Genomic DNA, 25,804 nt, shown 5'->3' on the forward strand with positions numbered 1-25,804 from the left:
GAAGACTCACAGACATTATAACCACACTAATGACACAGCTTGCAGGAACTTCATAGGTTCCTCTTTAAAGACTTGTACGTTTCAATAATACTTCTTATATTTGCTTGTGCAGTAGAAGGTTCAAGTTGTGGGTCTCAGATGCTATCACTATTACTATTAACTTACTAATATATATGAAACACTAATCCTTTATGAATCATTCAATATAAGAGTAGTGAAGGCTCGATCCTCCATTAGCAAGAGACACACACGCTACACAACTTTACTCATCCAGTTGTCTCAATGTCATAAGAGAACCATTTCATTCTTACTTCTAATTAGGTATATCCTGCACCTTTGTATCATATCATATATTATTTCACTGTCAGTTAAGGACCTGATCTATAAAGTTATGTACAATCCTTTATATATTAACCCTTAAACTGTCCAAATGTAGATTTACGTTTTTTCAACATTTGAAAGTATGGAAAAAAACATAATCTTTTTTTTTTTTACATCTGAAAGCATTTAAAAAAAACTTAGCGTCTACATTTTTTTTGTTGTTATATTTGAAAATAGGTAAAAAATTGTAGATCTACTTTTGGAGCACTACGCATGTGAATGTAGATCTATGTTTGGGCAGTTTAAGGGTTAAACATTTAACTGCATGAGCCCTTTAATGCTAAACAAATTAGAGGATGCTTATTTCACTCCTTTACTAATATGAAATTCAAAAGTTTAAAGTTTAGATGCAATACATAAAAAGTAAAATAGTAGATTTAAATAATTTAATAGGTATTAGCACAATTAACAATAAAGTGTGTAATAAAAGTACAAGCCTTTGTCATTCAAAGATTAACAGGTGAAAATGTACTAGCTAGTTTTGACGTTACAACCCAATAAGAGTAGTGGGTGGTGACTATAGATGCAGATAAGACAGGAAGACGGGTCAGAAACTGAAATGTTACATGTGGATAAGTGTCAATATTTTATAAAAGATTAAGTAACATTAACTTCAAACCATGGAAATGAAACGTAAAAGTAAAAAAATATACCAGTAGAAGAATTCACACGACCAACTCAATTTTGTAAAACTAAGTATAACAAGTTTGGAATTACTTGTCTTGATTAAATTAATCAACATAACTTTTCAATAAATGCAATTACTATAGTTTTTGGTAAGGCCATAGTTAAAATATAATAAGCAATATGGATGTTATATATAGTACATGATAAAAAAAATATTGCTTTAATATCTCTATATAAAATACATGTATAACATTTTTGCCCACAAAACAAGCTAATGTGCCACATATACAAAGTTGTTTATCTAACCAAGCAAATGTAACATTAAATAATTACAACTCCAAAACTAAGTAGTGTATAGAAATAATTTGTGGCTAGTAAAAACCCTAGCATCAAAAAGACAAATTAGTAAACCCCATAAATGAACATTATATACATCACAGCATATCGGTTTTTAACTCCAGGTATAAGCATATATTTTTTGCCACTCGGGGATATAATCAAGCAATGGCTGACAAACTGTCTGAGCAAATGGTATCCTGTTTCCAATAGTGGTCAAGAAATACTTTATACGTCTGTGAGTGACTGTATGGAATGCCGGAGATCTCATAAGGTAATATATGAGGTTTATTCTTCGGTGAGCAAGTTCGGCTTTCTCGGCTGCTGTAAGCTGTGACTTGTTGTAGAGCTTCAAGCTGATGGGAAACAATAAATTTTATTACAGCATTAATCAAGAAAACACTGGAGATACTCTACATCTTACTACAGTACAAGCATACCTTACTAATGTGGCGGGTTAAGTTCCAGACCATCGCCATAAAGTGAATATTGCCTTAAAAGCAAATCACGACCCTTTTTTTTTCACTTAGTAATAATGGTTGCATCTGTGTCCTTTTGCCTGTAGGCATATAAAAGCCTAAAAACACATTTATAATATAATTTATTAAGTGCACAATAGCACTTGACCTAAAAAAAAAGATACAAAGGTAAAAATAATAAAAAAATTAAAACTGCCAAAAATCATCTTAAGAGCAAGGCAGGTATCAAAAACAATAAACACGAGTATAATTGAAAGTGCCGTGTTAGTGAAGTGCTCTAAAGCAAACGCCATATTAAGGAGGTATACCTGTATTAATCAAGAAAACATTAGAAATACTGTACATCAAACAAAAACTAAAATGAAAAGAGTATGAGACTTTATACAATGCTAATTTCAGATATTGGTAATTCAATATTAAATCTATATCCTATTATAATCACAAGCGCAATTCTGGGGGACCAAAAGAAAATATTTCTACATATGTACAGTAATAAAACAAAATTCTAATGTAATTATAGGGAAAATTAATGAACACTTTCAAAAACCAAATGAGATGGAGTTCAATAAAATAAAGAGATATTGGAAATATAGAGGGACCATTAATTACAGAAATCCAAGTACCATGGCTGGAACAGTTCACAAATAACCCATAAATTCAAGATGAAAGTGGACAATGATTTAGTCCATTCTGCACTATTAACCTAAATGTTGTGGTCCTGGACACACCACAACATATACCTTACTCTTTAATTTATGGATTTGTGTAATACAGTGGACCCCCGCATAACGATCACCTCCGAATGCGACCAATTATGTAAGTGTATTTATGTAAGTGCGTTTGTACGTGTATGTTTGGGGGTCTGAAATGGACTAATCTACTTCACAATATTCCTTATGGGAACAAATTCGGTCAGTACTGGCACCTGAACATACTTCTGGAGTGAAAAAATATCGTTAACCGGGGGTCCACTGTACTTCTCACTGCATAATGCTTTGCTATAAGTAAAGCTTTACCACCAGTTGATACCATGTATTACTTTCATCATGAAAACCTTAACAACCCATTGATTATTTTCAGTGTTTCACTCATAGAATGTAAATTGACAGATAAGGTAAATGGAAAATGTTACAATATTTATAAAAAACCTAGGTAGTAGGTTGGTAGACAGCAACCACCCAGGGAGGTACTACCGTCCTGCCAAGTAAGTGTAAAACGAAAGCCTGTAATTGTTATACATGATGGTAGGATTACTGGTGTCCATTTTTCTGTCTCACAAACACACAAGGTTTCAGGTATGTCGTGCTACTTCTACTTACACTTAGGTCACACTACACGTACATGTACAAGCATATGTATACACACCCCACTGGGTTTTCTTCTATTTTCTTACTAGTTCTTGTTCTTGTTTATTTCCTCTTACCTCCATGGGGAAGTAGAACAGAATTCTTCCTCCATAAGCCATGAGTGTTGTAAGATGCGACTAAAATGCCAGGAGCAAGGGGCTAGTAACCCCATCTCCTGTATATATTACTAAATGTAAAAGGAGAAACTTTCGTTTTTCCTTTTGGGCCACCCCGCCTCGGTGGGATACGGCCGGTGTATTAAAAGAATTTTTTTTTATTATCACACTGGCCGATTCCCACCAAGGCAGGGTGGCCCGAAAAAGAAAAACTTTCACCATCATTCACTCCATCACTGTCTTGCCAGAAGGGTGCTTTACACTACAGTTTTTAAACTGCAACATTAACACCCCTCCTTCAGAAAAGATTTATAAAAAAAAGACAGAGGAGTTTCTTTAGATTATTAGGCTTAGCTCAATAGCAAGTATTGTTGCTAAAACACTGGAAAAAGACCATCAAAGGAAAGTGGCTGAAACATCAGAATGAACATAAGAAAGAAGGAACACTGCAGCAGGGCTACTGGTCCATGCTAGACAATACCAACTTACACCCACTCCTCTAATACTGTACCCATCCAACCTATATTTAAAGATACCCAAAATTCTCGCCCCAATGACACTATCTGGGAGTTTGTTCCTCATCCACAATAAAAGCAACAACCCTTCAAAAATCAAGCAGTTGTCTGAGGATGAACAAGCATACTGCTGATAGGTACATATAAAGAAAAAAGCACAAGCTGCTGAAGAGGTTTTATTGAGGCAATATTTTACACTACACAGAGTAAAATAATCTCCCAATAAAAGCAAGAAATGGGCACTCTGCATTCTTTTGAACTTCAAAATGTTTTTGAAGTTCAAAAGAAATATTGAAGGAATGAAAAAGACATAATACCATTACAATAGATGACATTCCTTGTTTTAACCCTTAAACTGTCCAAATACAGATCTACGTTCACATGTGTAGTGCTCCAAAAGTAGATCTACCTTTTTTTACATATTTTCAAGTATAAAAAAGAAAAAGTAGATCAAAGTTTTTTACACGCTTTCAAATGTAAAAGAAAAAAAAAATGATCTACGTTTTTACATACTTTCAAATGTTGAAAAAATGTAGATCTACGTTTGGACAGTTTAACCCGTAAACGGTCGAAACGTATATATACGTTTTTACCGCTAGTGCCCCAAACATATATAGTATACGTTTTATGTGTCATACATTTAACACTGCCATGATAAGCCTGAGTTGCCTAGACATGAGAGAATGGGTGTGAGCACTCACTGTGAGCCATATTAAAATAATTGAGGATGCCTGGGTACCATATGCTCTTTTTTCCTATTAAAAAACAATTTTTTTTTCTCAAAAAAGTTGGGGCAGTATGGTAGTGAACGTATATATACGTTTGGACCGTTTACGGGTTAAGGGTTAAAGAAAATGCAAACCCTTATACAAGGAATACTATTTGTATGGGGCAGTCACTAGTAGAATACCAGAAAACTTAAGAACTTGCTCCAGTAATGTTCCTAATTTGTGTAGACTTGACACAGGGGATGGAAAACTATAATATGTACACTGCTGATACAAGCATTCAGATTATAAAAGAAAATTAAATACTAATTTTTTTTTTTACCATGCTGGCCGTCTCCTACCGAGGTGGAGGGTGACCAGGCAAAGAAACATTTTCACCGTCATTCACACTATCATGGTCTTGTCAGAGGTGCGCATATATGACAGTTTAGATGTCACTCCAAACAGCAAATATCCCAAAACCCCTCCTTAGGAGTGCAGGCATTGTACTTCCCACCAAAGGTCACATGATGGAATTTGGAGAAGTGAAAACAGGCCAAACGAAAAACATAGTATTGATAGTGTGAATAAAAAATACAGTACTGATGGTGTGAATGAAAAATATAATATGTACTGATGGTGTTATGCAGTGATAATTCAACCAGGAAAAGAAGCCATCTAGGGAAGTGTTTTTCATCCAATTTATCATATATCTATCCATTAAGTTTTATTCCACTTACAGCTCCAGTAAGGGTCCTGAGTTCCAGCTTCTACTGGAGTTAAGCTCCGTGCATTTTTTCTGCTGTTTGCCTAATTTGCCACTAAAGAAGGATCCCTAGTGACTCTGAATAACTTTTGTCAACCACTTTCCCATTTAGGGAAGATGTTTTGATGTAGAACAAATATATAGTGATAATTTCACCAACCATGGAGAATAAAAGGGGAGTGTATGAGAGTACAGTGGTACCAATGCTCTTATATGGGTGTGAAGCTTGGGTTGTGAATGTTGCAGCGAGGAAGAGGTTGGAGGCATTGATGTCATGTCTGAGGGCAACATGTGGTGTAAATATTATGCAAAGATTTTGTAGCCTGAAGATTAGGAGGTTGGGAGTTACTAAAAGTATTATCCAGTTTGGGATATTTGCTGTTTAGAGTGACATCTGAATTGTTGTATGTGTGTGTCTCTGGCAAGACAATGATAGAGTGAATGAGGGTGAAAGTGTTTCATTTTTTGGGCTGCCATACCCTGGTGGAAGATGGACAGAATGTTAAAAAAAAAAATGGTACATTTTTTTATGTAAAAAAAAAGTATACAGGCAAGCCTCGCTTATACAGCAGTGTAGGTTACAGGCTACGCTGTAAAGCGAAAATCGCTGTAAAGTGAAACATAGCCTTTTTTCACTTTCAAAAGCATATAAAAGCATGTTTATACTATCATATATTAAGTGAACAATAGAGCTAGGCCTAAAAAATGCATATACAATACACATATATTATTTACCTTAAAATACTTTTGTTCTTAGCTTATTGAGAGTGGTAAATATATTTACTGTTGGAAATATGAATAAATGAAGAATAGATATAATTGAAAACCACTGCATTAGCGAAATGCCATAAAGCGAGATGCTGTAAAGTGGGGCTCTCCTGTATAACAGAAACAAAGAACCAGTATAATAATGCCACTCACACGGCCTCTTTAGCTGAAGAGGCCGTGTGATATGGAGTAACAATTCTGACTCTCTATCTTTGTTAAACAGTGCTTTTTTATCAACAAATATACAATAATCTGGATATGTACCAACCTTGTTACGTCCATTCCTAACGACAATATCCAAGGTGCCCAAGACTGCTGTCCAAAGAGGTACATACTACCTAAGTGGCAAATTGGACGCAGTATATGCATAGCCTGCGGTAAACGTATACATTAATCAAAAACTTTTAATTCATTAATTTGGGTAAACATTATTATTAATTACACACATACATCAAACACACTTTCATATTTTTATAGCTAATGCAAAAAACTAAATAGCAACACATTTAAAATACAATATCTACAGAAAATGCATAAAATTGACTATTATATTAATAAGTTTTAACAGTATTTAGAATACAAATAAACATAAAATAAATAACTGACATACCAGTATGAATACGGAAAGAGGGTAAGGGAAACAGAGGCGGGGTCACGTAACATCTATGGTGAAATGTGTGGATACAGATGTCACCTGTACCACATGTTTTTTTTCCTCTCTTTTTCATTCATATTACTTAGAGAATAATAACTGACCTCTGCTGTCATATGCTTTGCTGAGGGAAATCTAGATATAACAGGCTCATTTTCATTATTGTTGGGAGGCTGTGGAGGGGTAAATGTCCGTAGATGGATGGGCGAGGATCCAGCCAGTGTTCTCATCACTCGGCCAGAATGTGGCAGCTGCATTGCTTCTGAAAATGAGAAACTGTGAACATGCACATATAAGTTACAAATGCCAAAGACATCTGACATAGTATGCAGAAAGAAAAACTATGGGCATCACATTTTCATTTGATTCTCCCCTCTCATGCACATGCAATAAATTACTGTAGTACCTGTTTTTAGTTAAAAGTATTAGAGCTTTTTTTTTTTTAAATATCAGCCATCTCCCAATAAGACAGTATAACAATGTTCACATACAGATGTTCCTCAACTTAGAATACTACAACTTTACGATGGTGCAAAAGCAATTACTTTGGAGGTGAATCTTAAGATAATTGCCCAGCATTAAGGTGGGAAGTCCATAAAATGCATTTATTTACCTTTCAATAATGGTACGTATTTAGTTAGTTACAGCAATCATTTGTTTATTTATTAAGTGACAGCAGTTACTTATTTATTTAGCACTTTTTTTAACATATCAGCCATTTCCTACCTAGGCAGGGTGACCTAAAAAAAAAAGAAAAAAGAAACACTTTCATCATCATTCACTTAATCACTGTCTTGCCAGAGGCATGCCTACACTACAGTTAAAATGCACTGCAAAATATCCCCACCCCTCCTTCAGAGCACAGGCACTGTACTTCCTACCTCCAGGACTCAAGTCTGACTTGCCAGTTTCCCCAAACCCCTTTGTGTTACCATGCTCACACTCCAATAGCACGTCAAGTCATTAAAACTATTTGTCTCCACTCGCTCCTATCTAACACGCTCACAAATGCTTGCTGGAATTCCAAGCCCACACACAAAACCTCCTTTACCTATCTCCAATCTTTCCTAGGATGACCCCTACTCTGCGTTCCTTCTGCTACCGAATTACTTGCCCTAGAAGTCATTCTACGTATTTTGTTCCATCCTCTCTAAATGTCTGAATCACCTCAACAACTCTGTCTGCCCTCTGGATAATACTTTTAGAAACCCCACACCTTCTCCTAATCTTCAAGTTAAGCCTTCTCTGTATTATATTTACACCACACATTGCCCTCAGACAAGACATTTCCACTGCCTTCAGCCTTCTCCTTGTTGCAACATTCATGACCCATGTTTCATACCATATAAGAGTGTTGGTACCACTATACTCTCATACATTCCTTTCTTCCATGGATAATGTTCTTTGTCTCCACAGACTCCTCAGTGCTCCATTCACCTTTTTCCCCCTTATGAATTCTATGATTTACCTCATTTTTCATAGACCCATCTGCTGACAAGTCCACTCCCAAATATCTGAATACATTCACTTCCTCCATACTTCCTTCCTCCAATCTGATATCCAATCTTACCTTACCAAATTTTTTTGTTATCCTTATCACACTGCTCTTTCCTATGTTCACTTTTACTTTCCTTCTTTTACACACCCTTCTAAACTCGTTTACCAACCCCTGCAACTCTTCAGAATCACCCAAAAGCAAAGTGTCATCAGCAACTATCAACTGTGACAGTTCCAACTTTGTGTTAGATTCTTTATCTCTTAATCCCACACTTCTTTCCAACACCCAAGCATTCACTTTACTTACAACCCAATCTATAAATATATTAAACAATCATGGTGACATCACACATCCCTGACTAAGGCCTCCCTTTACTGGGAAATAATCGTCTTCTCTCCTACATAATCTAACCTGAGCCTCACTAGCCTCGTAAAAACTCTTAACCACTTTCAGTAACTTACCATCAATTCTATATACTATTTGCAACATCTGCCACACTGCTTTTTACATTCCTTCGTTAGTAAACATTCAGTGACGAATGCCAAAATTAATTCATTGCATTGGAAATCTTCCGTATGAAAAAAGATTGAAGGGCCCTTAAATTACATTCACTTGTAAGACGAAGAGTGAGGGGAGACGTGATCGAGGTGTTGAAGTGGAAGATGGGTATTAATAAAGGGGACATAAATAATGTCTTGAGGATCTCTCTCCAAGAGAGAACCTGCAATAATGGATTCAAATTAGACAAGTTTAGATTTAGAAAGGATATAGGAAAGTATTGGTTTGGAAACAGGGTAGGTGATGAGGAACAGTTTGCCTAGTAGGGTTATTGAGGCTAAAACCTTGGGTTGGATAGGTTGGATAAATACATGAGTATGCATGTTGTAAGAGATGACTTAAATGCTGGGAGCAAAGGGCTAGTAACCCCTTCTTCTGTATAAATTATTAAATTTAAAAAGAGAAACTTTCGGTTTTCTTTTTGGGCTACCGTGCCTCGGTGGAATACGGCCGGTTTGTTGAAAGAAAAAAATACATGAGTGAGAGGGGTTGAATTTGAGTGGAACTGGCACATGAGTTGATAGAGATATCAAGGCTTATTGCTTGGGTAGAATTCAAAACTGATTTGGGCAAATATTCTAATAGTGGGATGGACTGTGAGGGGCCTGCCTAGTGTGGGCTGGCAGGCCTGTTGCAGTGTTCCTCCTTTCTTATGTTTTTATGGATCTGAGTGGGACTTGCATGTGAGTAAATAGAATTGTTGAAGCTTATTGCTTGGGTAGCATTTATTCTGTTAGTGGGTTGGATTTGTGAAGGACCTGCCCAGCTTTTAATATTTCTATCTAGATCCCATCAATCCCAGCTGCTTTACCCCATATCATTCTACCCACTGCCTTACACACCTCCCCCACATTCACAACTGGCTTTTCCTACCAGATGTTATACCTCCCTGCCCAATTCATGAAATCACAGCTTCTCTATCTTCATTAACATTTAACAGTTTCTCAAAATATTTCCCTCCATCTTCCCAATACTTCCAACTCTCCATCTAATAACTCTCCTCTCCTATTTTTAACTGTCAAATCCATTTGTTCCCTAGAATTTCTTAACTTATTAATTTCACTCCAAAACTTTTTCTTAATCTCAGCAAAATTTGTTGATAGTATCTCACCCACTCTCTCATTTGCTCTCCTTTTACATTCCTTCAGCATATCATATTCACAATCAACTTACGATGAGTTAGTCAGAATGTAACCACATCAAAAGTCAAGAAGCACCTGTATTGTGCCTACTGTAACAACATGTCATATGTATTGAGTTTCTAGAGGTTGCAATGCACTTTCTCCTCCTGGAGGTACTCTTGCCTAGTCTTTCCCTATTACCTGTTAAAAAAAACACTAACATTAATGTAAGAAATATTCATTTCACAATTTCAACACACAGGCTGTTTCCCACCGAAGCAGAGCAACCTGAAAAAGAAGAAACACTTTCATCATCACTCACTCCAGCAATGTATCCACCCGTTCTTCAGAGTGCAGAAGAGTAAACTTTCAGAAACTATGTTAGGTAGGTAAGGTTTGTCAGGAAACAGGACAAGTGTTTCCTGATGCAGGTCTTAGATGATGACCCACTGTTGGAGCTTTTGGTCATCTGACCAAGGCCTCCCACTGGCTTACCAGTCCACTCCTTTAATAAAAACTTATTACAACTATAACCATCATTTAATTGCTGCATAGCTCTGCCCTGTACTATTATGAAGCCACAACTGATTATGGGTTAATTGTGCACTGATCCGCAGTACTGTGGTTTTTATTCTTTATATTTGGAAGGTGTATAAATCTGTAGTGGTGGAAAGGCAGCATAAGAGTCATCCTAGGAAAGGATAGAGGGAGGGGGTAAAGGAGCTTTGTTTGCAAGAGGCTTGGACATCTAGTAGGCATGTGTGAGCAGGTTAGACAGGAGTGAATGGAGGCAAATGGTTCTTGGGACCTGATGAGCTGCTAAAGTGTGAGCAGGGTAACATTTTGTGAAAGGATTCAGGGGAAACCGGTTAGCCAAACTCGAGTCCTGCAGGTGGGAAGTACAGTGCCTGCACTATAAAGGAGGGGCAGGGATATTTGCTCTTTGGAGTGACATCTGAACTGTCACGTCTGTGTGCCTCCGGCAAGGCAGTGATATTGTGAATGGTAGTGAATGTTTTATTTTTTCAGGTCACGCTGCCTCATTGGAAGACGGCCAGTGTGTTAAAAAGACAAAAATGGAATTTTGTTCACATATGAAACTACCAAATGTTCCCTTCGAGTTGTACAATTCTAAATCAAGATTTTCAAAAGACCATGTACAATAAAATATCCCTCTATGAGCACATAAAGATATACATACTTGAGAAAAAATAATGTGGTATCTAATATTCACATCTACAGTAGACTGTCATTTAGCACAGTACATAGTTACGTTCTGAAAACGCCGTGTTAGGTAAAAAATCGTGTCAGATGAACTGAAGAACTTATGGAAAAAATAGGGTTACATTCCTGGGAGCCCCAAAAAGCCAAACAACTTTTTTTTAGGCCTCCACATCTTACAAAAATAAAAGTGAATATGTAATTGTAGTTCATTGTTGTGATGTATTATGTTGTTTTTACTGCTTAAGACTACAAATGTAACAGAAATAATAGTTGATAAATTAGACACATGTGCAACTCTTGGGTATCTTCATTGAGGAAACGTTTCGCCACACAGTGGCTTCATCAGTCCAAACGTAGGAGAAACTTGAAGAACAGGAGGAGAATGAGGTAATCAGTCCCTCAACCTTGAGTCGATGTGTTCAGTCCATCAATCTGAACACATCGACTCAAGGTTGAGGGACTGATTACCTCATTCTCCTCCTGTTCTTCAAGTTTCTCCTACGTTTGGACTGATGAAGCCACTGTGTGGCGAAACGTTTCCTCAATAAAGATACCCAAGAGTTGCACATGTGTCTAATTTATCAACATGTCGGTTCTCTGAACCATTCATCTAGAAATAATAGTATTTCTTACCTTAAATTTTGGGTGCTGGTGTTTGTGGATGATTGTGAAGAGAGTGTAGAGTTATGTTGTGGCCCTACTGGGCTGAGGTGGATGGTAGAGGTTCTGGTGCTGAAGTTGATGGTTGTACTGGAGTGTCAAAGTCATTCAGTTAAGTCATTCAGTAAGTCAGGCAAATCACTCAGTAAGTCAGTCAAGTCATTCAATAAGTCAGTCAAGTCATTCAATAAGTCAGTCAAGTCATTTAGTAAGTCAGTCAAGTCATTCAATAATTTAGTCAGTCAAGTCATTCAATAATTTAGTTAAGTCATTTAGTAAGTCAAGTCATTCAATAAGTCAGCCAAGTCATTTAGTAAGTCAGTCAAGTCATTCAATAAGTCAGTTAAGTCATTTAGTAAGTCAGTCAAGTCATTCAATAAGTCAGTTAAGTCATTTAGTAAGTCAGTAAGTTCGGTCAGTTCAGTTCAGTCATTCAGTCAGCCAGTCAATCAGTAAATCAGTCATTCATTATGTCAGTCAGTCATTCATTCAGTCAGTCACACAAACTCATGTTTACCTCTTCTTCTGTGTACAAAGTAACACTTCATTACAGCTACAGGTTATCTCTAGTCTAATATCTTTGTTTCTTTGTTAATTCTAAGACTTAAATGCTTATACCTTTTCTTGCCACTTTCAGCAACACTGGTATGGCTACTGGGTGTCATGACTGCTTGGCAGATAAAAGATATAGTAATTAAAATATCATAACACAATTCACAAACACAGCTAGCTTGCAGCAGAGAAAGACTGGACACCATGAAATATGAAGGCTGGGATGGTGATGTCGGTTAGTGGCAGGGGATGGCGGGAGGGCTCCCCGGCTGCTCCACAACAAGGAGGCAGCTTGAGCAAAAGAGAATTTTTTTTCCTTCCCACAACTGAACAGTGTTAAATTCATTTTACGATGTGTTACATAAAATTGTCCCGCAATTCTTCAATCATGCACTACCTGAATCGTGCCAAATAAACTCGTGCTAAATGACGGTCTACTGTATAATGTTTCACAGCTACTGTGGTAAATTTATATTTTACCTGGACCTGCTGAACCATGTGTTGCAAACATGAGTCTTTCCTGCTTGGTGTTAATGGCAGCTCTCCTATCCAATGGTTTAATAGGAGGAGATGGCACTATGGGTGTCTTGTACCTCAGCAGTAACAAAAACCGCCCAATGCACCTGAAAAGAAGTAATAGAATACATAAAGAAATCACTATAATGTCCTTTATAAACTGAATATACAAAATAACCACAGTGAAAAAATGGTGAAATTCCAAACACTTTTGTGATTCTCACATTATTAAAAAATGATAATGTGAAAAATCACAAAAGTGCTTGGAATTTCACTATTTTTTCACTCTGGTTACTTTGCATATTGTAATATCACCTGTTTACTGTAATCTTATTGCAGACTGAAAATAAAATACAAAATATATAATAAAAAACCACACACACAATCTGTAGATATACTGCAATAAACACTGAAGACAGGAGTTAAAAATACAATTTATCCAGTAGATTTTGTTATTTCCTAAATATGTTAAAATGAGGCTTTACTAAATATCCATATCTCTCCAATATCGACCCTAAAAAATTTAATTTTATGTAAAAAATTATATTCAAATCCAATATCAGCTCTTGAAAAGTTTAACAAAATTTATAAGTTTAAGCCATGTCCATAACAGCAAATTATTTAATTGCTATACACAAGTATATTTATTGTGCTTACTTGGAAAGCTGTATAATGCTAACTACTGCCCAGCGACCCACTTCTCCCCACAGCTGAACAGCGGCCACCTCAACCAGAACTTCCACATATTCCATCACTGTTAGCAATACCTGAAGAAAACAGTGATGATGATGACAATAAAAATAAAAACAATAATTATTATTTTTATAATTATTTGAGATTCTGGTATCCTTGAGTGCTTGTTCTTGCAAGAAAATTTAAAAGCACTCACACACACTGTAACTGAGAAAACTCAGATAAATTCATAAAATTGACGTACTCTTTTGTTATAATAAATATATTTTGTGTAGGTCTCAGGAATATTTAAAAATTCTATTAGAACAATTAGAGAGAAAAAAAAGGCTTTGAAGTAATGAAGGCAATGAATGTTCTTACTTACCAGAGTCACTTTACCAATAAATTAAGAAAAAATTCACATATGATTGCAGGTAGCAACAAGCAAGTAAGCAACAATGCATGTCCAAAAAATACAAAGCAATTCTAATCAGAAAGAATAAAAGGGCACAACACTGTGGCTGGAACAATTCACCTAAAACCCGCACTTACAAGAGGAACCTCATAACAGTGTTTTGGTCTGTTCTGAACCACTGTCCAATCAAAGCTTGACAATGACCTGAGAGTGGTGCTGGACAGACTGAAATGTGATCACAAAGTTCCTCTAACTGCAGGTTTTTGTTGAGTTTTGACTAGAAGTGTCCTGACACAAGACAGTGTATTCCCCTATGTAGAAATAAACTGTCTATGGATTATAAACCAGGATATGACCACAACATCCAGTTAACACCTAGGTTCTTATTTACTCCTCTAAGATATACTTTCCTTACACTCATTTTTTCTCCATACTTTTTTATTTAAAAAATTTATGATGAAACTCTATGCAAAGCTCTAATTTTTTCTTACACTCCCTATTTTTCTGCTACATCTCTGCATTTTCCTGATAATTTTTTTTGTAAGCAAATTAGAAAGTTTTTTCTGCCTGTCACTGGTTTCATTATTTCATTTATTCCCATTAATAGCTGCCTTTCGCAATTCTCTTTACTTTATCACCATGCTTCAACTGCCACACTGAAATGCTAATGATGATTTTATTCAAGTTTTTTTCCAGACTGCTTCCCTAAGAACAACAGGGTACTATAAGACTACACAGTGAGGCTTTTATAATGCTGTAGATAAATGTGTTCAGAGAACCTGTAAGTTGATGAGTGAGATACTTATGCAACGCTTGGGTATCTTTGTAGAAATGTTTTGCCAACAAGTGGCTTCCTCAGTCTGGTATAGAGATGAATGGTGGAAGATGAGGAGGAGTTTAAGGTAATCAGTCCCTCAGCCTTAAGTCAATGTGTTCAGTCCATCAATCTTGATCAAGATTGATGGACTGAACACATCAACTCAAGGCCGAGTGACTGATTACCTCAAACTCCTCATTTTCCACCATTCATCTCTATACTGGACTGAGGAAGCCACTTGTTGGCAAAATGTTTAACAATAAAGATACCCAAGTGTTGCACATGTCTCAATCATTTGATAATGTTGTTTTTGTTTCACAGTATTTAATTTACAAAGAACTACAACCTTTTGGTTATTCAGCACTTAAAAATATTACCAATACTATCACATTTACACTATTAATACCAAATTGCTACTGTCATGACTAATTCACTCACATACTACATAAATCCTAATCACAATGCAAAATCCAATTTTATTAATCTTTAATCCAGACCCATAAAGCGTTCCATGTCATTAGCCAGGAGTGTGCGCAAATATAAATGAATGGGGAAAAATCCCCAATATTTAAGCCAAGGGATAAAGGTAAAGGATGCTGGATTCTTTGTCAGGCTACGCCATTCAAATCCTGCCACCATGGTAAGGTTACCCAGTCAACTATATATCTATGGGGTACGATAACATATTGGGCTAAATAAGCTTTGTAAAATTAACAAAATAGCAAGAGGCTTTAACAGCATGAAGAATCATGTATTATCATTAGAATTATTACAAACAACTATAACAGTCTTCTATTTTGAAAACACAATGTAATACAAAACTTTCACCATAGTTAATATACTGGAAATGACAAAAGGTGACACGTCATCCCCTACCTGCAACCTGTTACCTTCCTTTGTAGTGAGTTGTGGTATTGTTTGTTTTATTATGAAATCATTAAACATTTCAAACAGTCTTGATCCAGAATACACAATCTCACAGAGTAAGGTAGAATGCTTCAAACGTCCTGCAAAATATAAATTATTAAACACTGCAAAAAACAATTTTCTGAATTTTACTGTACTTACCGTATTTTCTGGCATATACAGCGCATGAGAATATGAGTCACATAAGACAGTGTTTCAAGGCAGTTGTAACGTAATGTTAATAAAAAACTGCTAAAGCCCAACCCAAAGCCTACCCTTGACACTGGCCTTGAGCACATAAGGCACAGGGTGATTTTCCAAGACTATTTGTGGGAAAAAAAGCATGCCTTACATACCAGAAAATATGGTATGTACATTATTATTATTACATACAATTTTATATAATTCATTTAGCAAGCTATTTCACATTTTTGGTTGTTTATCTGCACTGTTTCTACAGAGGTTCAGACAAACATGGAGAATATCAGAGGTACTGGTTGAGAGTGTGATGCCTGTGTGAGTTCTCTTACAGTTTCCAGGAAGTGTCTTAGGACAGCATCAGCATTACACTGAAGATACGGAGAGAACTAGTATTATTTATGGCATTTTTATTTATTAGGTTTAGGGATTTGAACAAAGGCATAGTGGGCTGCCAAAAATATGCATTTGTGATAGTTCTGAGTTTACCTGTGTTAACCATGGGGACATCCCATGGGAGGACCTGGGTATACCTGGGACAGCTAAAGTTTCCCCCCTTCCCCTCCAATGCAGGTAGTATTTTTTCAATCAATGGCTAAATTCTGCTACATTATGCTGACCAGTGAAAACAAAAGCATTGTAGATAAAGTCTGCATACATACTGAAAATCATTTTTTTTTTTTTAATTTTTTTGATTTTTTAATTATCTTATGATTTTCATGCCCACCACCATACTGAAATCCTGGCTTAAGCCCCCAGACTGGATCCTGGCTGCTCCACTGGTTGTGTGATACTTAACCCTTTGACTGTTTACACCGTATAAATACGTCTTACACACCACTGTTTCTGACGTATTTATACGCATAAATTCTAGCGGCTTCAAATCAAGTGGGAAAGGCCTGGTAGGCCTACATGAGAGAGAATGGGTCTCAGTGGTCGGTAAACACCCTGTGAAAAAAATCTGGGACTCAGCGGTGCATTGTGGGAACGCCATCTTGGTAGTCCATTTTCACCATGCCTCTCGGTAAGAAGTTCCTCACTCCTCGGCGGATTGGAGGTCTTTTGTTCCCAAGTGATAGCTCTAACAGCGATGAAAATGTCAGTGACTGAATTCCAGGGTTTTGAAGTGTGTGTGACCGAAAAAAGTGCCCAGGATAACGTAATTAGTGATGAAAACCCAGATGACCCACAACCTTCCACCTCTGGTGCTGTGCCGGCTTGTTCACGTTCACGTTCACCTGTACCAGGACGAAAGAGGAAACTATTTGGTCGTGTACAACACCCAGATGTTAGCAGTGAATGTGATAGTGATAGTGATTTCAAGGTCACTGAAAGCAGTTCTAGTTGTGACAGTGAGGGTGAATATTCCCCAGTGAAGCGGCAGTATGTACGACGTAGCATGCGGTCTGGTAGTGTTACATATGCTGTTCCAAGGGGAAGGAGAAACTCTGGGAGCACATCACGTGGCCCTACACCACGACCTGATAGTGAAGATGACGATATTGTTACGATGGGTATGAATGATGTGAGTGAGGGAGCAGGCAGTGGTGGTGATAGTGATGGTGGCACGACCCATGTGGCACCAGCAGCGGGCCACGCTACTACCCACGCTGCTGACTCTGCACAACAACAACCAGCCTCACCCGACCCCACACAACCACAACCTGCACAACCACAACCACGTTACAATATCCAGAACCCACCAACAGACTGCATCTGGGATTGGCAGGAAGGTGATTGAGTTTGTTTCCATTCCCCATGACTTTGATGAAACAAAGTGGAATAAAGCCATCATGTCCACTTGGGAACAATGCTAGTGAACTGGAATGCTTCGAGTTATTCTTCGATGAACCCCTGATGGACATCATTGTCAGGGAAACCAACACATACTAGGAATACACCATGGCAAATACAATTCTCTCACCAAGATCACGGCTACACCAGTGGAAGGAGACAAATGTGGCAGAGATGTACCTGTTTTTTGCCACAATAATGCTTATGCCATATGTGTATAAGCACACTGTCACCACATACTGGGCAACAGAACGCATGATTTCAACTCCAGGTTTTAGTGACATTATAGGTGTCAATCGTTTCCTGATACTGTTACGTATGTTACACTTTTCAGACAAAACCAGGCCTGACAGAACCGACAGGTTATATAAGATCTGAAATGTGTTTATGTACATGAAACAGAAGTGCTGCATGTATTTTTATCCCTTCAAGAAGCTTGTTATTGACGAGTCCTTGATTTTATTCAAAGGAAGACTCTCATTCAAGCAATATATACCAAGCAAGAGGAAACGCTTTTGTATAAAGTTATTTGTACTGTGTGATTGCAGAAGTGGTCTAGTTTTGGTTATCATTGTGTACACTGGCAGTAATACTTGAGAGATACCATGAAGTTATTGAGTATCTCTGGTGATGTCGTTATAACAATGATGGAACCATATCTTGGTAAGGGGCATATGTTCTTTACTGATAACTGGTACACAAGCCCCTTACTCAGTGATTTCTTGCGAGTGAACTTGACAGACATGTGTGGCACAGTGCGTGGTAATCGTAAACATATGCCAAGGTTCAACGCTGGCACTCGCAGAGGTGAGGTGCAAGCCTTTGCTGCCAATGACATCATGGCATTTCGGTGGCATGACAAACGTGATGTCACATTGTTGACATCAGTTCACTGAAACGAAATGGCACACAGTGGCAGGCACAACAGAGACCAATGAACCCATTCTAAAGCCTGCAGCTGTCATGGACTACAACCTCAATATGCACTTAGTGGACAAATGTGACATGCAGATTGGGTTTGCTGATTGTGTACGCAAGAGTTGTAAGTGGTATATAAAACTTTTTTTCCATCTTGTTGATATCTCCATGCTAAATGCTTATAACATATACAAGTTGAAGACCAACAAAACACCAAAATATGGTGAATTTTGTTTGCCAGTAATCAGACAAATAAATGCAAAGTACCAAGGAGCAACACCTGCAATAGACCAGCGCCCACGAAATTACCAACACACGCCATCTCGTTTCAGGCCTGGTGATCACTACCCCATACAACTGCCTCCTACTACTGCCAAGGAAAATGCTCAGAAGAGGTGTTATGCAAGTACACATACCACAAAACGCCCACAGCGTTTTAGATAGGAGTGAATGGAGACAAATGGTACTTGGGACCTGACAATCTGTTGGAGTGTGAGCAGGGTAATATTTAGTGAAGGGATTCAGGGAAACCGGTTGTTTTCATATAGTCGGACTTGAGTCCTGGAAATGGGAAGTAAAATGCCTGCACTTTAAAGGAGGGGTTTGGGATATTGGCAGTTTGGAGGGATATGTTGTGTATTTTTATACGTATATGCTTCTAAACTGTTGTGTTCTGAGCACCTCTGCAAAAACAGTGATTATGTGTGAGTGTGGTGAAAGTGTTGAATGATGATGAAAGTATTTTCTTTTTGGGGATTTTCTTTCTTTTTTAGGTCACCCTGCCTCGGTGGGAGACGGCCGACTTGTTGAAAAAAAAAAAATCCATGTGTAGATCTTTTTTTTTTTTAGTTTATCACTAACAATAAGGAAATCACATGGGTGGTCACACAGCATGAGGTAAGAGGAAGACAATTGGGTTTGAGTCAAGAAAGCAAAGAATAACTTCAATTTTTGTATCATTATTATTATTATGGGGAAGCACTAAACCTGTAGGATTATACAGTGCCTGTGGGGGAGGGGCGGAGCTGGGGGAGGAAGGTATTTAGGCTTAATTCAGGGAACTGGAGCACAGATCCAATTCCCTAGATCAAGAGCCCTCACCAGCACCAAGGAACCTCCCTTGAGGGGCCAATCTTTGGATCAAAAGCCTTGATGTATCTAAATGTATCAAGGAACCTCCATGTGAAGACACTCTAGAAGGGTGAGGGTCAAAAGTGACTATATGGCAGCAGCAGTGCTGCTGCTTGTTGTTGTTGCTGCTTGCTGGCTGTTGCCACTACAACTATGGCCAGCTGGCTGGCTGATTGCCTGGTTCAAATTCAAATTCAAATTCAAAGTTTATTCTCTATAAAGATTACAATGTTGAATTTACAGAATTTGGTTGTTGTGTGGTTTACATGTAGCTAAATAATGATTACAGAGTGTACCACTAGAACGCCTAGCATGGCTAGGCATTTCAGGCAGACTTAGTTTAATTCTTTATTTTAAAATATTACAAATTATGAGGTAAGTTGGTATTATGGCTAAGTGACTAAATACTAGTTTGTGAGTTTAGCAATGTGAATGCTTTTGTTTTGGCACAGTACATAGTTTCAGTATTGGAGTATCATAGGATTCATTATTTTAAGATTGAGATTAATATTTCTGTTTATGGTCAAATGGGTGAGTGAGTGTAAGTGTGAACCACCAGGTGGTATTCGTGTAGTTAGTTGATGGGGTTTATCAGGGAGATAAGATGTTTTCTAATGGTAGTTTTGAAGGTGATGAATGTGTCTGCAGTTCTAGAGTTCTCAGGTAGGGTGTTCCAGATTTTAGGGCCTTTGACATACATTGAATTTTTGTAAAGGTTTAGTCGGACATGGGGAATGTCGTAGAGATGTTTGTGTCTGGTGTTATGCCTGTGGGTTCTGTCACAACTATCAAGAAAGCGTTTTAGGTCAAGGTTGATATTGGAGTTTAAGGTCCTGTAGATGTAGATTGCACAGTAGTAAGTGTGGATGTACTGAACAGGGAGTAAGTTTAGATCTATGAAGAGTGGGGGGGTGTGTTGCCAGGGATGGGATTTAGTGATTATTTTTACTGCAGCTTTTTGTTGGGTTATTATTGGCTTTAGGTGTGTTGCTGCAGTTGATCCCCAAGCACAAATAGCATAAGTGAGGTATGGATAAATAAGTGAGTGGTATAGTGTGAGAAGGGCATTTTGCGGCACGTAATATCGTATCTTGGAGAGGATCCCAACTGTTTTGGATACTTTTTTGGTTATGTGTTGGATATGGGTGCTGAAATTCAGGTTGTTGTCAAGGTACAGGCCTAGGAATTTGCCCTCATTATGTCTGGTAATTAGAGTGTTGTCGATCTTAATGTTAATTTGTGCATCTCCTGCTCTGCTACCAAACATAATATAGTAGGTTTTGTCAGTGTTAAGCGTAAGTTTATTGGCTGTCATCCAAGTCGATATTTTGATCAGCTCCTCGTTAACAATGGTGTTGAGGGTGGCAAGACTAGGGTGAGAGATGACATAAGTCGTGTCGTCAGCAAAGAGAATGGGTTTCAGGTGTTGGGATACGTTTGGAAGATCATTGATGTATATGAGGAAGAGCAGGGGACCAAGGACACTTCCCTGCGGAACTCCAGTATCAAGTGGCCGTGTTGTTGATGCTGTGTCTTTAATGGTAACATACTGATACCTATTAGTAAGGTAAGATTTGAAATAAGCAAGCGCATGGCCTCTTATACCGTAATGGTCAAGTTTGTGGAGTAGGATGTCGTGGTCTACTGTGTCAAAAGCTTTTCTTAGGTCAATAAAAATTCCTAGTGGATATTCCTTATTTTCCAATGCTGTGTAAAGCAGATCTAGCATTTTTATGATTGCATCATTAGTGCTTTTATTTTTCCTAAATCCAAATTGGCAGGGGTTGAGTATGTTTTGTGCTGTTATAAATGAATATAGTCTCCTGTGCACGAGTTTCTCAAAGATTTTGGATAGCAATGGTAAGTTTGATAGTGGCCTATAGTTGTTTAAGTCTGTAGGGTCACCACCTTTATGTATTGGTGTAACCCTTGCCATCTTGAGTAGTTTCGGGAAGGTGCTAGTTTCTAGTGACTTGTTAAAAAGTAATGAAATAACATGCGAAAGGATATGGGCCTCTCGCTTGTACAGTAATGGTGGGACATTAGACAGATTCCCTGAGTTGTTTTTAAGTGACTTTATAATCTCGGTGACTTCCGAGGGCTCAGTTGGTGCAAGATAGAAGGAATTTGGGAAATTCCCATCTAGGTAGTCCCCAGCATGGGCATTAGTATGTGGGATTTTATTGGCGAGATTAGATCCTATGGTTGAGAAGAAGTCGATTATCTTGTTAGCTGTGTCAGTGGAATGTAGTGGTGTTTCATTAGGTTTAGTTAGGACAATATTCTTGTTTTTTTCAGTTTGTGGGTCCCTAGAATCTGAGAGAGTGTTTTCCAGGTCTTTTTATATCTCCTCTAGTGTCTGTGAATCTACTGGAGTAGTATAGTTGTTTGGCTTTCTTTATTACTTTGGTGAGAACTGATGAATAGTGTTTAAGAATATCTTTGTGTATTAAGCCCTGTCTACATTGCTTTTCATATTGGTGTTTCTTGTCAATGGATTTCAGAATGGTGCTGGTTAGCCATGGGCAACCAAGCCGTTTGTTTGTGATCTGTTTCGTTTTTATAGGACAATGTTTGTTGTATAGTCTAAGTAATTTGTTAAGAAAAATGTCTGTCCAGTCATCAATACCATTGGCCTTGGAGAATTCTGTAGGCCAGTCAACAATCTCTAGGTCAGCTGTGAACTTCCTTATTGAGGCCTCGTCATGGAGTCTAAATGAGACTTTGTTGTATTCAGGTGGTGGTTTATTAATGTTTGTCAGGAGGAAGGTAGGGTAGTGGTCTGTAGTGCTATCTGTGATTATCCCTGATTTAAGGGGGGCTAGTATATTGGTCCATATGTGGTCTATTATGGTTGCACTTGTCTCAGTGAGCCTGGTTGGTTTAGTTATTGTTGGTATGAGAAGTGTGTTGTTCATATTGTTGATGAAATCAGTTACAGGCTGATCATCTAGTAAGCCAAGGTTGATGTTGAAGTCTCCAGCTAAGAGAAGGTGGTGCTTATTCATTTGTCTGTTTGTTATTAGTGACTTTAATTTCTCACTGAAATTTGGGATGTTTGTGTGAGGTATCCGGTAAATGGCACCAATTGTTATAGGTGTCTTAAGGTTTTTTACAGTAAAATTAGCAAAAATGTATTCCCCATATTCATCACTAAAGCAAGTGGTGCTAATACAAGATAATTGGTTAGAGTAATAGATTGCAATACCACCCCCAACTTGGTTTGGTCTGCAGTTGTGAATTGCTGTGTATCCTGGTAGAGGGTAGATATCTATTGTCCTGCTTAAGCCAGGTCTCAGTAAGAATAATGCAGGAGAAGGGTGTCTTTAGTGATTCAAGGAGTGCTAGGAGGTCATCATAGTGTTTGCTTAAGGACCTGATGTTGTAGTTAAGTACTGATAGACTTTTAGTTGGCTGGCTGGTTGGCTGCTTGCCTGGCTGGCTGCCTGCCTGCCTGGCTGGCTGCCTGCCTGCCTGGCTGGTTGGCTGCCTGCTGCTTGCTTGCTTGCTGCTGGTTTGCTTGCTGCTGCTTGCTGCTGCTACTTGATGCTGTTGCTTGCTGCTGCTACTTGATGCTGTTGCTTGCTGCTGCTACTTGATGCTGTTGCTTGCTGCTGCTACTTGATGCTGTTGCTTGCTGCTGCTACTTGATGCTGTTGCTTGCTGCTGCTACTTGCTTGCTGCTACTTGCTTGCTGCTACTTGCTTGCTGCTACTTGCTTGCTGCTGCTTGCTTGCTTGCTTGCTGCTGCTTGCTTGCTTGCTTGCTTGCTTGCTTGCTTGCTTGCTGCTACTTGCTGCTGCTGCTTGCTTGCTGCTGCTTGCTTGCTGCTGCTTGCTTGCTGCCTGCTGCTTGCTGCTGCTTGCTTGCTGCTGCTTGCTTGCTGCTGCTTACTTGCTGCTGCTTGCTTGCTGCTGCTTGCTTGCTGCTTGCTTGCTGCTGCTTGCTGCTGCTTGCTGCTGCTGCTGCTTGCTGCTGTTTGCTGCTGCTAGCTTGCTGCTGCTTGTTGCTGCTGCTTGCTGCTGCTGCTTGCTGCTGCTAGCTTGCTGCTGCTTGCTGCTGCTGCTTGCTGCTGTTGCTGCTGCTGGCCCCACCACTGATGCTGATGCTGTTGCTGCTGCTGCTGTTGCTGCTCCAGTTGCTGTTGCTGCTGCTGTTGCTGCTCCAGCTGCTGTTGCTGCTGCTGTTGCTGCTGCTGTTGCTGTTGCTGCTGCTGCTGCTGCTGTTGCTGCTGCTGTTGCTGCTGCTGTTGCTGCTGCTGTTGCTGCTGTTGCTGCTGCTGTTGCTGCTGCTATTGCTGCTGCTGTTGCTGTTGTTGCTACTGCTGCTGTTGCTGCTGCTGCTGGCCCCATCACTGATGCTGATGCTGCTGCTGTTGTTGTTGCTGCTGCTGATGCTGCTGCTGATGCTGCTTCTGTTGCTGTTGCTGCTGCTGTTGCTGCTGCTGTTGCTGCTGGCCCCATCACTGATGCTGATGCTGCTGCTGTTGCTGCTGCTGTTGTTGCTGTTGCTGCTGCTGCTGTTGCTGCTGTTGTTGTTGCTGCTGCTGCTGTTGCTGCTGCTGCTGTTGTTGCTGCTGCTGTTGGCCCCATCACTGATGCTGATGCTGCTGCTGCTGCTGCTGTTGCTGCTGCTGCTGGCCCCATCACTGATGCTGATGCTGCTGATGTTGCTGCTGTTGCTGCTGCTGCTGCTGTTGTTGCTGTTGTTGCTGCTGTTGCCGCTGTTGCTGTTGGCCCCATCACTGATGCTGATGCTGCTGCTGTTGTTGCTGCTGCTGCTTGCTGCTGCTTGCTTGCTGCTGCTACTTGCTTGCTGCTGCTTGCTTGCTGCTGCTACTTGCTTGCTGCTGCTTGCTTGCTGCTGCTTGCTGCTGCTACTTGCTTGCTGCTACTTGATTGCTGCTACTTGCTTGCTGCTGCTTGCTTGCTTGCTGCTGCTGCTTGCTTGCTTGCTTGCTTGCTTGCTGCTGCTGCTTGCTTGCTGCTGCTTGCTTGCTGCTGCTTGCTTGCTGCCTGCTGCTTGCTGCTGCTTGCTTGCTGCTGCTTGCTTGCTGATGCTGCTGCTGCTGATGCTGCTGCTGTTGTTGCTGCTGCTGTTGCTGCTGTTGCTGCTGTTGCTGCTGCTGCTGCTGTTGCTGTTGCTGTTGCTGTTGCTGCTGCTTTTGCTGTTGCTGGCCCCACCACTGATGCTGCTGCTGTTGCTGCTGAGTGCATGCATTCATACGTGTACTCACCTAATTGTTGTTTCAATGGTTTGAGTCACAGCTCCTGGCCCCGGGTCTTCGCTAGTGTACATGCATGTGCATGCGTGCGCGCGCATGCGTGCGTGCGTGTGCATGTATTAGAGACGCACCTGACTCCACTACATATACTCTTGACCCAGGTAGATGTGTATGTGACTTAGTGAAGCTCACTGTGTGGGCGAAACGTCGTCAATAAAGGCTCACATTATATTTAAAGGACCCCAATGGAAATAAGTCAGTCTGACTTTTTTTGTGTTATCCCAGGTTCTCTACACATATGTTGCTTATATATGATAATTCTATGTAACTGTATTTATGTATACCTGAATAAACTTAGTAACATGTGAGGTGTGAGTGTAGATAAGTTATCAGAGGCGCAGGAAGATAGAGCACTAACCTGGTCTTCATCTCAACACAGCAGTAATATTAACACTCACCTGCCAGGATATATGACCCCCACTTCACCACAGCTTCCATCTCAGCTGCTGCCACAGGGTTGCTGGTCACCCACTTCCTGTAGCGGGTAAAAACGTCCCACTTGACACTCGACGCCGCCATTGCGTCTTGTTTACAAAATATTTTCTCTAAATCTCGACATTGTTATATAGTTTATATTTAATTCATTGTGAGATTTTAGGTATATTTTAAATGTTATATATATATTTTAGTATTAATATATACACGTAATTAATTATATTTGGATTTTTATCAGGAATTAGGATTATTTTTTTATCGTGTTTGATACATGTTTGTTTCTTAAGATTTTGTTGGGATTTTTAACCCTGGAAGGTTAGCCATCTAAGAAAGTCAGTGCGTCATCGAGGACTGTCTGTTTTATTTCCATTGTGATCCTTCAAGGACCCCAAAATAAGTTACTTTGACTTTC

General features: G+C 39.1%; 1 protein-coding gene across 1 annotated transcript; it reads right to left on the reverse strand.

Annotated features, from left to right (window-relative positions):
- Positions 1-753: 753 nt before the first annotated feature.
- On the reverse strand, positions 754-25,495 carry Pex16 (peroxin 16). Its single transcript, XM_053797826.2, has 7 exons — positions 25,356-25,495; positions 15,603-15,733; positions 13,480-13,589; positions 12,787-12,929; positions 6,798-6,955; positions 6,310-6,413; positions 754-1,700 (listed from the first exon to the last, which is right to left on the reverse strand). Exons 1-7 carry the CDS (start codon positions 25,474-25,476, stop codon positions 1,460-1,462), a joined length of 1,008 nt encoding a protein of 335 aa, XP_053653801.2. The 5' UTR covers positions 25,477-25,495; the 3' UTR covers positions 754-1,459.
- Positions 25,496-25,804: the final 309 nt, after the last annotated feature.

The sequence above is a fragment of the Cherax quadricarinatus genome, chromosome 85 (assembly GCF_038502225.1).
Source record: "Cherax quadricarinatus isolate ZL_2023a chromosome 85, ASM3850222v1, whole genome shotgun sequence".
Lineage (NCBI taxonomy): Eukaryota > Metazoa > Arthropoda > Malacostraca > Decapoda > Parastacidae > Cherax > Cherax quadricarinatus.